The 16,256-nt window shown below is 38.2% G+C and overlaps 1 protein-coding gene across 2 annotated transcripts in view; it reads left to right on the plus strand.

The window, feature by feature from the left end:
- NMRK1 (nicotinamide riboside kinase 1) overlaps positions 1 to 16,256 on the plus strand; it is a 785,964-nt gene that overhangs the window by 534,876 nt on the left and 234,832 nt on the right. For both annotated transcript variants that reach the window (XM_044060845.1, XM_044060846.1), the window contains exons 6-7: positions 972 to 1,137; positions 1,223 to 1,294. In XM_044060845.1, the coding sequence (XP_043916780.1) occupies positions 972 to 1,137; positions 1,223 to 1,294 (238 nt within the window). The remainder of the gene's footprint in view (positions 1 to 971; positions 1,138 to 1,222; positions 1,295 to 16,256) is intronic.

Consider the following 16,256-nt stretch of genomic DNA (forward strand, 5'->3'; position numbering starts at 1 on the left):
AGATTTATTTTGATTTTTTCCAAAATCCCAAAGGTGAACCTTCTAAAATTGGGGCAAACTAAGGAATGTCTGTACAGTGCATATGTGTCTTTTTTCTTACTAATATCATAAAGATGTTCGTAAATTCTCATCTTTAGTGTTCTTTCTGTTTTATCGATATAAAATTCTGCACAACTTTTACACTTAGCTAGGTAGACCACCCTACTCATGGTACAATTGCCATTGGCAAATGTCACCTTACTGTGCAGGACGTTATTCAACACCAAAGTTTTTTCTTTATTTATATAACTACACAGGTTAAATTAGTTCATTTCCATGGTCGGAGTCCATTCATTTATATTTTTTAATAGCTGGGGATTCTTACCCATTATTCTGATTTGATAGAGGGAATGAATGTAATGCAATGTAGTAGAAATGTACGTAGCATAATGTCAGATCTTTTCTCTACTTCCTTCAGGTATGACAACCCTCCCTCCCTATCCCATACAAATTGCCATGCCACAGGACCTGAAGGACTTTTCAATTCATATCTTCCAATGTGTATAAAAACTTGCCTTTGCTACTAGGCAACAAACTTGAACTGAGGTAGCTTCATACAGTAGTGCATTATGGGAATATAACATTTAAAGGGGCTCAGGGCTGAGGCTGTAACTATTTTTGTAGACTTGGTTCCAACAAGCAGATCGAGGACCTATTAGTCATATCAGACAGACATGAATGAAAAGATCCACTGTTTATACTAAGTACAGAACTACAGTTTGATTATTAATTTTCCCAGAGCAATTTCCTTGATAAGGACTATATGCATTTTACAAATTTCTTACTGTTGTCTTTGTATGTAAAGTAATATGGTTGTCTCATTTTCTGGCTTTGTTGTTTGCCATTATGGAAATAGTGTGATTTATGATTTTTTTTATTTTAATGAACATTTTTTTTTTTTTTGCTGTTTCTCTGTGTTTAATTAATTCCAGTCATTGATGCAGTTGACATGGAAGCTATGATGGCTCATGTGTGTGCTTGGATCAGTAACCCAAAGGAACATTTGAATTCAAAATGTGATCACCTGGAAACAAATTCTGAAAACTGGAAAGAAGTTTACATTTTAATTGTTGAAGGATTTCTTCTTTATAATTACAGGTAACATAATAAGCCAGGTTTTCACTGAAGCAGTGTTTCTTGTGTTATGTCTGATGGCTAACAGTTTGATATTATGTGTGTTTAGGCCACTTGATGATGTCATTCATAAACGTTATTATCTTTGCATTCCATATGATGTGTGCAAGAGTCGAAGAAGGTAAGAAGTGTTTGTTTTACAAAGTGTGCATATTAAAGAACAAATACACATACACAGTGATACAACTATGTCGTCAAATACGATGTACTAAAAACAGCAGCATTTGGTTGTAAGTTTTAATGTGTACCATACATAAAAACCAAGCAAACATACACAGGCATACCAGTATCCAGTCAAATGTGATCTACACTACACAAAATGTGCAGTACATCCTATTTGTTTGCATGAATGGGTAGAAAACACCCCTATATAGAATCTCCAAAAAAGTAGAACATTTTCATGCACAGAAATGTGCAATTGCAGGTTTACACTTAAAACATATAGATATGTTGTGATTGATGTACAGTCTCACGTAAGCAATGCTAACACTTATTTATTGGCTGACCGAAAATGGACTCACTGACAAAGAACTGTCTGTCAGTTTACTGAAACAGTTGTCCTCCTGAAGTGGTTTTCCCCCTAAAGCATGACGTATTTTAGAAGCCAGTACTACCTGCACAACTGTGTGCTATACATTTGATATTTCCTAAATGACATAGGGATAATGCTAAAACTGTAACAACGTGGAGAAAAAAACAAGCATCAAACTGTAGTAGTCTCCTTTGTAAAACATTCTTTTTTTCTGAAAAAAATGTTGTTTTCCAGTTTTCTATTTTGAACAAATTGAGACAGTCTTCAATTATTGTTTATTCTAAACTGAATTATTTTCAGAAATTCATGCTAGTTCTTTAAAGCAGTGTTTCTATTTTTGATCTCATTTCATCTGGTACATGCTTCATCCCAGGCCTGTATGCACTGAAATTTTCAGACAGTGAGAGCTGTTAGACTTTTTAGATTATATTGGTATAGCTGTTATCCTTTCTGGAGTGTGTCTCAACAAGTTATATGTGTGCAGCCACAAACTGATATATCTTATGGCAGCTGAAGGCCTGCATCATCATCAGGGAAGGACTTTTCTTCAGTCTTTTTTAAATTGTTCATTTTACTCTTCTTTTAATTTAATTGTGAAGCTTTGTATTCCATGATAGCAGTTGTAGAATCCTGACTCCACCCATACAAAGCCTTTGACAGAAAAAAGCACTTCCTAGATATCTAGAATTATTCTTACACACCCTATGTTAAGTAACCCACACCAGTGTTATGCACATAATAACCAAGCAGAAACCTTCCAGAACCTTCTTTTGTGGTCCCATAGATACCTTTCTCGTGGTCAACACTCACTTGGCGTAATGGTCAAAATGTTTACCTCACAGATAAGTGCAAGGTTTGATTCTCACCAAGAGAAAAAATATTTCCATTGTTGGATTGGCATATTGGTTAAGGCCTTTACTTCACAGATGGAAGATACAGGGTTTGATTCTGGCCTCTGTTTATAGGCTAGTAATATCTTTAAAGATGGTTTGGTACGATGGTTAGGCAGCTAGCCTAGTAATTAGCTATGAACACATATTTTGGAATTCCAAGATGGCTGCACATTAATCAGCAGCTTAACTTCAGCTGTCAAAGTGTGGAAACAGAAAGTAAGAAAAAGGAGTGCCATTAAAACTGTTTTTATGTAAAATTCAGTTACTGGCTAGTAAGTACACTGCTTGGATGCCAGCAAAGAAAAAAATTAGAAATCCTGATCAACCTAAAAGGGTGCAGAGAAAAGACTGTTTCAGAAGGATTCTGCAGCTGTACAGAAAAAAGCAGTTCAAACTTCAGCTTTGGTTCAAGAGTTGATTTCCATTAATTTAGAGGAAAGAGTAAATCAAATCTAATCTGAGGTGATTAAAATAAATTGAATAAGAATATAGTGACTCAAATAACAAAAGGCTGGAAAAAACAGAAACTTATCTAGCTATTCAGACAAACTGATAGAACTAGAGTTAGAAGACAGAGGATGCAGAGAAAACATGAATTTTATGTTGTACCTCAGAAACTGGAAGAAACAGACTGTATTCATTTTATGAAAGCACAAGTAAGTAACTGGACTGGTGTTCCACAGCAAGAAACTGGACATTGAGTGTATGCTGTAAACCTGACCATGAGAACGCAGCCAAGAACTATATTAGTAAAGACGCTGTCACACCAGTAGAAAGAGTTAATGGTGAGTAACCTGTTGCCGAAGGGCAATATATTTAAAACTGGGGAGAGCAGAGTGTTGAAAATTATCATTTACTGTATAACAGACAGAAGAAAAAATGTATCTTTGAAATCACAGAGCATCAAGAAGGAAGTATGAGATTCAAGTTGCTGTATCCATCTGTCTTCAGATTATTTTTTCATGGAGTTCCAAAGACATTTTTGATGCAGCACAGGCTAGGAAGAAAGAAAAAAAATATCCAAGAAAAGGTGAGCCAGCAAGCAAGGGGACTGTTATCATTTTTCTGAGAGTAAAGCTCATAGGGAGACTTTACCAGTGAAATCTTTTCCAGTGTTACAAAAAATGTTTGAGAGACAGAAAACAGCACAGTAGTTGACAAGAAGAATCAGGAGTACCTTGGATTTGACAGTGTCTGGTGTTGGGAAAAGGAGATGAACAAGAAGATGATCAGCAACACTGAAATTAGTGAATAAATGGAAGAGTATAAAACAGCAATCGCATTTGTGAAATATGACTTTGCAAGAAAAAGTGTATGAACAAGACTGTACCTTGTTAAACTTGTGGGCGGACTGTAAAGTATATACAGTACTATTAATGTTTAGGACACTGAAGGAGGAAAAAGCAACTATAAGTAAAGCACTTTTTGTTTTTAGTAGTATTTGTATAAAACATTTCATAATTTAAACTGGATGTTTATATATATAGTAAATTAGATTTGTGCAGTAAGTAGTCAGGTATTTTAAATATTAGTGGAGTCTTTTCAATAATTGTTGCAAGTATTAAAGATATTGAAGTAATCAAGTAATTTTTAGTCCTAAGAAATATAGGTTTTACAGTGTAACAAGCAAGTTTAATGCTAATCTTCTGTGCTCTTTGGCTCCTGGGTAGGGGAGGGGTGTAAAAGTGTACTGATTATATTATATGCAGAATTAAGATAATTTCTTATTTTTACACTGGTGAATGTCTAGATTAATGTGTTTGGCTAAGCTATAAATAGGTGTTATTTTTAAGCAACTAGGCTTTAAAAATAAGACAAAATTATAAAAGACATGAAAAATGCTAAGTTTCGTACATCTGCAAATATATTATCTTGTTTTCCTATTATCATATGCTCAGTGGAAGTCAAGAACCGTGCAGCTGAAGACAGCTGTAGATTCTTTACTGGGTGAAATTTACAAATATTAATTGCTGAGTACTTTACTACTTTTCCATGGAGATGTGCAGTCTGCAAATGAAAGCATTTAGTCTTGAGAGTTCTGAGCATTCATTGCTGAAGAAAATCCAAAATCTAAAGGTGCAGTGGCAAGCAGTTCAGTGAAAATTAAAGTTTGAAATTATGGAGAGTGAGTAAGAGATAGCAGCTTCCCCTAGCATTTAACAGAACAGTGTATATTTTAGTTTTATTTAAGGATAGCCAGTATACTTTTTATGGCTAAAATTAATCTCTTCTGAAAGCATGCAAGCTGTTTTTCTCAACTGGGAGGAGAACAGAGATAAGAAAATTACAGACAGCAATTTGTAAGTGGAAACACTGGCTGTAGCATGCACTTTAGCACTGATAATGTTAAGTTTAGCTTAGGTAATGCCTGTGGGTGCAGCTGTTGTTTTAGGGAAGTTGTTCATATCTGAAGGTTTAAACTTCATTTTGTTGTAGATACACATAGTTTTTTTGTGTTTGCTCTATGTTAATAGGATATGTGGTGCTTTGTAAATGTATTTAATTTTTTTGTTTGATGGTTTTCATTTAAAACAAAAAGTCTTAAAAAACATGACATAGGTCCAAATGGAGATGAGAAGAAACAATTTATAAAAGATCAGCCTTTCAGACATTGTGTGCATGTGGCACAAAAGTTGGAAATACACATTTGGAAAAAAAAACTGGCATGCATAATAAGTGGGAATGAAAACTAACATAATAGCGACACTGTTCATATTATCTTTGAATGAAAATGGCCTTATGCTGTAGACAAAAAGGAAAGAGTGTTGAATTATAGTGTGAATAGCAATGCTGCAGAAGACACATTTGGAAAGAAATGAGCATGTAAATTTGACAAAGAAAGGATTTCAAGATGGATATTCAGCAGAGTATCAGGAACAAATGAAAAGGGGAGTAATTATACTAATTGCTAGAGGTGCATTACTATTGATAGAAGAGGGAAAATACAATAATATTAGATTTCTGGTAGTAAGGGGCTTTTGGTAAAGGAGGAGGATTATGCTGCCATGTAGTTATATTCCAACAAAAATTGCTGTTATGGAGTGTAAGAAAATTTTGGGAGAAAAACTCAGCTTTCAGAAGGGAATATTACTTGTATGGTAGGACTGAAATTTGATTTGCAGTAATAAGGGTGTATAAGGGGACCTAGAAGGGAAAATATAACAACAGGGTAGATTTCTTAAGAACTTTATGAAAATATTTGATATGGAAAATCTGAGTTCAGTAGTAGGCACTCTGACATAATGTACATATTATTCCCCAAGGTACAGTAACTGATCTACACTACATAGAATTTATATTTCACAGGATCATTTGCATTTCATGGAAACCTTTGGCATGCACCAAAATAGTTACTTCAGGTCAAACACCAATAAAAATGTAGATACCTACCTATTAAAAAGAGAGTAATTTAAGGAATGGGTAGTGGACATTATTCAAGAATTATTAGGGAAGATAGTAATATCTGCATATATTATAGCAAGTTAGTAGGATAGAATGAAAATGGAATTTAAAAAGCGGGTAGGAATAAAAGAGAAAGATATATGGTTGAGTAGTAATAATTACAGAGTTTGACAAAGGTTAGAGCATTGCAGAGTAAGGGGGATCTCACAGAACAAGAAGAGGTGCAAATGTAGAATGCTAAAGAGAAAATAATGAAGTATCTGGATAATATGCATGAGTTTAGAAAGATTACTATTAAGCAACTATTTTTTTGATAATAACTGTAGAGCACAAAAACTTTTAGCACAATGACTTAAGCAATAAAAAGTAGAAAGAGTTGTTGCCAAACTTAGGGAGCCTTCAACAAGAAAAAAATAACCAGACATCCACTAGGGGGTTCAGAGATATTTTGGAAACTGTATGAAAATTTATACAAAGAGGAGAAATGTGGAAATCAAGAAAGAGCACAAATGGAAATATTTATGGAAGGCTTAATTACACCAAGGTTAGAGGTAAATGAGGCCCAAAAATTAAGAATTAAAGTAGGAGGGGATGAGATAAAAATGGTGATGTATAATCAGTCTTCAGGAAAGTGTCCAGGAACAGGTAGTATTCCTGAGGAAGTTTGGAAGTTAGAAGGGATGAAAGTGATAAAAGATCTGGAAGGTTTTGTTTTTCTTTTAACAGTGTTTTAAAGGAGGGGAAGCACCAACATCCTTGAAAAAAGTTGTGGTGGCTATAATACCTAAAGATGGTACAGACCCATCAGAATCAGCTTTATATAGGGCCATTTCCAGTTTAAATTATGATTATAAAGTGTTTTTGGTATAATAGCTGAAACAATGGCAAAGGTATTGCCAAATTTGATAGGTATGGATCAGTGTGGTTTTTTAGAGGGTAGACAAACATTTGACAACAATAATCCAGTGATAATCAAGAGGGAAGGAGAATGTAAGAAAATACTGCAATTGTTTGTGGGTCTTGACGAAGAGAAAGCATTCAACAGAGTAAGCTGGGATTTTATGAGTAAGGCAATGGAAGCATTTGCATTCATTGATGCAATAATACTGCTAATTAGGGGGGGGTATATGAAGAGTCAGAGGCAACAATTAAAGAGTGAAGGTTCCTGTCTGATAAGTTATTTTCTGAACAGAGGAACCAGGCAGGGGTGTCCTCTTTCCCCTTTGTTATTTGCATTATATTTAAAGTCATTAGCAAAAAATAAGAGACTCAGAAATTAAAGGATATAATTTGTATGGTAATCAAGAAAAGTTAACTTTATTTGCAGATAGGGTTGAAACACCTGGGTCTATATTATAACATCGAAGTCTTACAACTTTGAATGTTATAATATCAAACCCAGTAGAGCTAACACTGGAAATAGCGAAGCTGCAGAACACAGAATACTTTCCTAGGGAAAGTATTCGATGGGCCGTTTCTTCAGCTTTGCTATTTCCTCGACTGTGGAGGGAAGGTTATGGGCCGGGTTAAAGTAAGTGTGCGAATGAATGTGAGTGTGCGATTGGGTGCAGGCTAGGTGAGTTAGGGTTAGGGTGCAGGTCAGGTAAGTGTGCTGTTGTGTGGATGTGAGGGTTAGGGTGGGGTAGGTGAGTTAGGGTTGGGGAGCGGGTAAGGTGAGTGTGCGATAGTGACGGACCTTAGGGTTAGGGTTGGGTTAAGGTAAGTGGATAGCTAGTGGTGTATGTATGGTTTAGTGTAGGGTTTTGTGAAGTGTGTGTGTGTGTGTGTGTGTGTGTGTGTGTGTGTGTGTGTGTGTGTGTCTGTGTTTGTGTGTAGTTATTTTGGTGTGATTGTGTTGTGTGTATGTTTGTTGGAACAGTGAATTTTTTCCCTGGGAAAAAAACTCGCTATTCTAACTGTTCGGTTTTCTGGTGTTTCACTTTTACTGGGTTCAATATTATAACATTCGAAGTTGTAAGACTTTGATGTTATAATATAGACCTCAAGCACCTATGGTACATTTAACTGGGGACAAAGGGCTGAAGTGACATTTAGTTGCAGAGAAATATGGCTGTTGTGACTTCCTTGTGGGCAAAGAGAAGCACACACTGCATTGCCCACAGCTTTAATAACCAACTGCATGGGGGCAGAAGAAGGAACGAGTATTGTGCTCAGTGTATAGTACATGCTTCTGTAACTACAGCATGTGCACTTGTGCTACAGCACAGAGAAAGTCTTGCATGACTGCAGTCACATTTATGCTCCAGTATGCATTTTAGGTAATGCTCCCTAGACACTGTGAAGGGGGTTGTGGTCCACACACAATGGTTATAAAGGCACCGCCCATTGTGGACTGCATTTTTACTGCCACTGCCACTGGGGATGCACAAGCCAGTGCATTTTTTTGTGCCGGTCCCAAGCCCGGATAAATGGGGAGGGTTGCGTCAGGAAGGGCATCCGATGTAAAACTTCACCAAATCATTTCATGCAGACACCAGTAAATATTTCCATACCGGATCGGTCGAGTCCCAGGTTAACAATGACCGCCACCAGTACTGTTAGCCAACAGGGTGCTGGCGGAAATTGGGGTACTGTTGGCTGAAGGAGGAGAAGAGGTGGAAGGCATGGCCGAAGGCAGGAAGAGAGGAGAAAGGCTAGGACTGTGGTAGTGAGGGTCGGAACTTTGAATGTTGGCAGTATGACTGGTATAGGGAGAGAGCTAGCTGATATGATGGACAGAAGGAAGGTTGGTATATTGTGTGTGCAAGAGACCAGATGGAAGGGGAGTAAGGCTAGGTGTATCAGAGGTGGATTCACATTGTTTTATCATGGTGTGGATGGGAGGAGAAATGGCATAGGAGGTATTCTGAAGGAACAGTATGCTACAAGTGTTTTGGAGGTGAAAAGAGTGTCGGATAGAGTGATGTTTATGAAGCTGGAAACTGATGGTATAATGATAAATGTTGTTGTGCATATGCTCCACACGTTGGGTGTGTAATGGATGAGAAAGGGAAATTTTGGAGTGAATTGGATGAAGTGGTAATGACTGTACCCAAGGGTGAGAGAGTGGTGATTGGAGCAGATTTCAATGGGCATGTTGGTGAAGGGAACAGAGGGGATGAGGAAGTGATGGGTAGGTATGCTGTTAAACAAAGGAATGCAGAAGGTCAGATGGTAGTGGATTTTGCGAAAAGGATGGACATGGCTGTGGTGAATACCTATTTTAACAAGAGGGAGGAGCATAGGGTGACATAAAAGAGTGGAGGAAGATGCACACAGGTGGATTATATCTTATGTAGGAGGGCCAGTTTGAAGGAGATTGGAGACTGTAAAGTGGTGACCTGAGAAAGTGTAGTTAGGCAGCATAGGATGGTGGTTTGTAGGATGACGTTGATGATCAAGAAGAGGAGGAGGAGTGTGAGGGCAGCACCAAGGATCAAATGGCGGAAATTGAAAAAGGGTAATTGTGAGGTGGAGTTCAGGGATGAGTTAAGACAGGCACTGGGTGGCAGTGAAGAGTTACCAAATAGCTGGGTAACTACAGCAGAGCTAGTAAGGGAGATGGCTAGAAAGGTGCTTGGTATCACATTTGGACAGAGGAAGGACGACAAGGAGACATGGTGGTGGAATGAGGAAGTACAGGAGAGTATACAGACAAAGAGGTTGGCAAAGAAGAAGTGGGATTGTCAGAGAAATGAAGAAAGTAGACAGGAGTATAAGGAGATGAGGTGCATAGCAAAGAGAGAGGTGGCGAAGGCTAAGGATAAGGCATATGAAGAGTTGTATGAAAGGTTGGACACTAAGGAGGGAGAAAATGACCTGTACCAATTGGCTAGACAGAGGGACCAAGCTAGGAAAGATGTGCAGCAGGTAAAGGTGATAAAGGATAATGAGGGAAACATACTCACAAGCGAGGAGAGTGTGTTGAGGAGATGGAAAGAGTACTTTGAGGGGTTGATGAATGAAGAGAATGAGAGGGAGAGAAGGTTGGATGATGTAGGGATAGTAAATCATGAAGTACACTGGATTAGCAAGGAGGAAGTAAGGATAGCTATGAAGAGAATGAAGAATGGAAAGGCTGTTGTCCCAGGTGACATACCTGTGGAAGCATGGAGGTGTTTAGGTGAAATGGCAGTGGAGTTTTTAACCAGATTGTTTAATGAAATATTGGAAAGTGAGAGGATGCCTGAGGAATGGAGAAAAAGTGTTTTGGTACCGATTTTTAAGAATAAGGATGATGTGCAGAGCTGTAGTAACTACAGAGGGATTAAATTGATCAGTCACAGCATGAAGTTATGGGAAAGAGTAGTGGAAGCTAGGTTAAGAAGGAAAGTGATGATAAGTGATCAGCAGTATGGTTTCCTGTCGGGAAAGAGCACTACAGATGCGATGCTTGCTCTGAGAGTGTTGATGGAGAAGTACAGAGAATGTCAGAAGGAGTTGCATTATGTTTTTGTAGACTTAGAGAAAGCATATGACAGGGTGCCCAGAGAGGAGTTGTGGTATTGTATGAGGAAGTCTGGAGTGTCAGAGAAGTATGTAAGAGTGGTACAGGATATGTACGAGGGTAGTGTGACAGCGGTGAGGTCTGCGGTGGGAGTGACGGATGTGTTTAATTTGGAGGTGGGGTTACATCAAGGATCAGCTCTGAGCCCTTTCTTATTTGCAATGGTGATGGACAGGTTGACATACGAGATCAGACAGGAGTCCCCATGGACTATGATGTTTGCAGATGACATTGTGATCTGTAGTGAGAGTAGGGAACAGGTGGAGGAGACCCTGGAGAGATGGAGATATGCTCTAGAGAGAAGAGGAATGAAGGTCAGCAGGACTAAGACAGAATATATGTGTGTGAATGAGAGGGAGGATGGAGGAATGGTGAGGATGCAAGGAGTAGAGGTGGCGAAGGTGGATGAGTTTAAATACTTGGAGTCAATAGTTCAGAGTAACGGTGAGTGTGGAAGAGAGGTGAAGAAGAGAGTATAGGCAGGATGGAGTGGAAGGAGAAGAGTGTCAGGAGTGATTTGTGATAGACGAGTACCTGTAAGAGCGAAAGGGAAGTTCTGCAAGAGGGTAGTGAGACCAGCTATGTTATATGGGTTGGAGACAGTGGCATTGACAAAAAGACAGGAGTTTGAGCTGGATTATTGGCAGAGTTAAAGATGTTAAGATTTGCACTGGGTGTGACGTGGGTGGGCAGGATTAGGAATAAGTATATTAGAGGGTCAGCCCAGGTTGGAAGGTTTGGAGACAAAGCCAGAGAGGCAAGATTACATTGGTTTGGATATGTGCTGAGGAGGGATGCTGAGTTTATTGGGAAAAAGATGCTAAGGATGAAGCTACCAGGTAACAGGAAAAGAGGAAGGCCTAAAATAAGGTTTATGGATGTGGTGAGAGAGGACATGCAGGTGGTTGGTGTGACAGAGCAAGATGCAGAGGACCGGAAGAAATGGAAACAGGTGATCCGTGGTGACCCCTAACGGGAACAGCCGAAAGAAGATGGTGATGACATGCTGACTGGCCAGCCTGCTGGTGATGCTTGCTATACTGCCTGCTGTCTCATGTTGCATTGGGGACATGGACATTATTTTCCCTCTGCACATTTGGCTATTGAAGATGTGGGCATGGCACCACATTCTTCTCTTTGCCCACAGAGAATTTGCCATAGCCATATTTCTGTGCAGCTGAGTGTCACTTCAGCCATGTATCTGCAACCAAATGTAACAAAAGGAAGTGTTTCGCTGCTAGGCACCTGAACCCTTGCAGATGATATTATTTCTCACTTGATAAATCCAGAAAAGGACATCTCAGTTTTGTGGAACATTTTCAGACAGTTTCAAGTCAAAAGAAGGCTATTTCTGTAAATTATGTACTCACACACAAATTGGTAAAGCAATAGCAATAGTTTGGGGAAGTATTTAGCAATGTAGATTAAAAAGGCTTCTATTATGGCAGCTAAGGTTAGGTGTCAAGAGACAGAACAGTAATAATACAAAACGTGAGAAACTGGAAGCTGTTGTTTATGGATATGTGTACTAAGATACAAGCAATGAAATGGTTTTAGTCCCTTTAATTGTATATACAGGCCAGGCATTTTTTATCAACCAGGGGAGAAGTTGTGGACAATAACTAATAAAGAGTTGAAAGAATTTATCTGGGAGGGGACACTGTGACGAGTTAAACTGGATAGGCTGATCCTTCCAGTAGAACAAGATCGATTAGGATTACCTGATTTAAAGGGATGTCTTAGAGCTACACAGTTAAAGCTTATATACATAACACAAGCAGAAGCTTTTAATTCAAAATTTGAAAAGGATAATGACGAAGCAGGGGAAAGATCAAGAAATAAAGGAGGAGATTTTGGATGCAGATCCTTAAGGAGAATACAAACAACCATACAGAATATTATATTCATGAAGCAGCAGAAAGTATTCTAAGAACTAAGCCAGCACAATAATGGAGAAAGACGATTTTGCTAGGAGAAATTACTGCAAGTAGGGGTACAGTAAATAGTCAATAGGAGGCTGCAATTTACTGGTGAAAACTTGCAAAAGAAGCAATGCTTTGAGAGGAAGTGACCAGAGAGGGAAAGGTAGTAGACTGGAATAAGGCCAAGAAGATGTTTGGATTGCAGGCTAGAGACTGCTTTCCGTACCAGGGATAGATATCAGAATATAGCCAAAAAGAAAGGGATAGGGGAATCTTAAGTGAAAGACCTGCTTTGGTGGGATTGTTAGTCATATCTAAAACAGAAACCGCTGTTAAAGGGATAATTAGTAGGGATATAACATACTGCATGATAATTATAAGAATTAATCAGAGGAGGTTAGAAAATATTGGGAAGAGAGGCTGGAAAAGCAGTTTACAAGAAAACAATGGGAGGACATATGTATGGTTCCTAAGTATGCAACAAAATCCAGAAGGTTTAGTATCTTTGCTTGGAAATGCTTGCATAGGCATTTTTATACCCTGGGTAGACTTCAAAGAATTTTTCCTCATGTAGGTAGCAAATATTGGAGGTATGATGGGGAAGAAAGAGGTAACTGGGACCGAGTATTTTAGAAGAGTAATTAGTTGCTAAATTTTAAACTTCCCTACAGACTGCTGTATCAGGAATATTGGGTGAGTAAATGACTAACTAAGCATACCATTTTTTTTTGAGCTAGGACTCAGGATCTCAGTAAGACCTTATAACATTTAATTCTGTTGGATGCCAAAAAAGCAATTACTAGAAAATGGGAATTAAAGTGTACACCAACTGTATTTCAAGTAGTGAATATTGTAAAAGAGGTAGAAGAGCTGGAAGAGGGATCTTTAAGAAAGGGAAGGAACAAATTACACAAAAATAAATGGAAACTGTGGGTGCAATATATGCAGAGTAATGTTTTGGAGTAGGAGTGAGGTTTAAGTGAAGGCAGGAATTTAGCAGTTTATGTAATGTTGGACTGATGATAATTACAAAGAAAAGATATATGATGTATAATGCATGTAACTAGAAAAAAAATAATATTTTTTCTGTTAATATATGCTCATCTGTGACTTAAGTGATAATTCAATAATGTTATTTGCACACACACACACACCCACCTCTTTTAGGTAATCCATGCATGTGGTATATAATTATTATGCACATAAGATTGTTCTGTAGCACAATGCCTTTCACTGTCTCCACACTTAACAAGAATCTGCTAATCTGCTGTAGTTTAGATCATCTGCTCACATTTGAAAACAGTGTTTTAATGTTTTTATTTTTTTCAGGTTAGTTTCTTTAGTAAGATTTTTTTTCATTTTTATTTTCTTTTTGTCTGCAGATTCTATTTTGAAATGTGTCTGTGAGTCATTCCACTAACTTTCTCAAGACTTGTGAGAATAACTTCTTGTTATTTTTTAAATCTGCACATTCCTCCAGGGGCTTCTGCCCTGCTGTATATCAATTTGTGGCCATAAATTTCCACAATTCAGCTGCACAGTACAGGTGCTAACCCTGTTTCATCTTGATACCCTTGGTAAATCTCCTGACATGTTTGTTTGTTTTTTTTTTATTTATTTTAGTTTGTTTACTAGGGTAGTACACTGATCACTATAGACTACTGATAGGCAGAGCCTGGGTGAAAAGACTCACAAAAAAGAAAATATAAAAAAATTCACAAATGCAGAGTATCACAGAAGGTAGATAATCCCATAGACAATTCTTACAATGTGTAAATAATAGTAGCAGAGTAGAAAAATCAAATGCAAATTCAGTTTAGTAGTAATTCTGAGAGGAAAGCAGCAGCTGAGGACAGAAGATCAAAGTAAAAGTGATGCATGTTAGGAGGGAGTTGTGTGTCCAGTGGAAAAGCACTTGCAGTCAGATTTTTGATGAAGATGTTAAGTTAAACTCTGAAGGTGGGGAAAGAGGAGACATTTTTAAGGTGAAGGGAGAGGGATTGCCAATGTTTGGGTACAAGAATGGAGTAGGAATGGTAGCTACAGTGTAGTTTATTTTGGGGTGTCTGGAGTGAGGGAGTTAATTGGGAGAGGTTGCGGAGGTTGGGGGGTGGTTTAATTATGGAGCCTGGCTGCAAGAGTGGAAAGGCACCTACCTGGTTGAAGTAGTTTGAAAACAAGAGACCTTAGGAGTAGCTCAACTGTGTACGAGACTGGTAACCCTTTGGCCTTGGAGAGAGTAATGCAGTGGTGTTCCTGAGGGTAGGAACTAGAAATGAATCAGCAGATTTCGTTTTCTGTGGACTTTAAAGTGGATGAGATTTTTTTTTAAGTCTGGGACTTTTGCCACTATTTCTTGCTATTCTCATTAGAGATAATATATAATTATTGACTGTGGGACCATGGGATGGGTAAGGCCAAGCTATAAGCAAATAAGATTATAAGGTTATTTTGAGCACAAAAAGTGAAATTTGTTAGACTTAAAATGGCCCGCAAAGGCAGCTAGCCTAGTAATTTTCTATGAACCTTTGAACAGAGTGTAGCCGTAGGAACTGTTCTATGTATGTGATTCCATTTCGTCTCAAGAATCTTTCAGGAAACTATTCTTATCAACCTTCACAGCAGAAGGTCAGTATTTTTCCTTGTAATTGCCAGAAAGACAAGACCTTTCTTTTCTGTCAAATTAGTTTGAAATAGAGAGAGCAGTAACAGTATATCAGTGCCATGTATGCATCCCCACAGATCATTGGCATTAAATTTTGCCCTCAGCCTCTGCTTTTGGGTGGTCTAACTACGGCATTCCCTATACCTTGTTGATGTAAAGAAGAGCAGCCTAATAGCAGTCTTCCCTCTCCACCTTTGTCTGTATCTCCCACAACATGAAATTAATCCTGAATGCGGTTACACTGGCATCAAGCAGAAATCTAGCATCTCTGCCAGTGCATAATGTATTTTAGAAGTTCTGTAAAAAAAAAAAATCATGACCAATGTTCCAGCACTGCCGAACCTGAAAATTGAGCCCAAGATACAGGGAGTGTCCAGCTATAACCATCTAGATAGTTGAAATAATTTCCAAAGGTTGGAAAAAACAGAAAGGCAGAGCATTTATGTCCCTGGGGAAGAGTTCTTCCTTTTTTCTGGCCATGTTACTTTACATATAGATTAGAATTTGTTTTAATTCCTCTGATTATGGTTTAGGTATCATTGTAAAGTTGAAGCATATAACAGTGTCCAGGTATCATAGAAGGTTATGTGGTGCCCATAGTAAGTTTCAGTTGATCTTTTGGCCTATAGTTTTGGAGCATATGCACCACTCAGCACTGTTGATGTTTCCTAGAGGCTGAGATTACTTTTTACTCCATCATCACTTCACACATTATTAATATCTAAGTGTTGCAGAGCTTTAGTCTAATTCTTGCACAATTGTCTGAATAGTTACTGAAGTGAGGGGTAACAAACCTTTCAAAAGCTAGATAGTCAGTACCACTGAACATTTTACCTGGGGACAGTGAGCCCAGTATTTCTTATTAAATTGAGCTACTTGTATCTAAAAATCACCTGCATGTTAGACAGAGGAGAGGGACATGATTCCAATGACAATGACTATTACATCTGAAGGACTAAAAATTCCTACTATGAGGGTTATCAAACCCAAAGAGATGATTACCTCATGTTTTAGATCAGCAGATCCTGTTTGGGCATCCTGCAGACTACTACAGCACCAGAAACGAGAAAGAGAGACTTTTTGTGCTAACTGCAAGTACTTTTTGCTGAATTTTCTAACTTTTGCTGATTTTGGTCGTTTTTATTACCTGCACTTCTCAGAA

Source organism: Protopterus annectens, chromosome 2.part0, assembly GCF_019279795.1.
Source record: "Protopterus annectens isolate FY-2018-M chromosome 2.part0, PAN1.0, whole genome shotgun sequence".
In the NCBI taxonomy this organism is placed as follows: Eukaryota; Metazoa; Chordata; order Ceratodontiformes; family Protopteridae; genus Protopterus; species Protopterus annectens.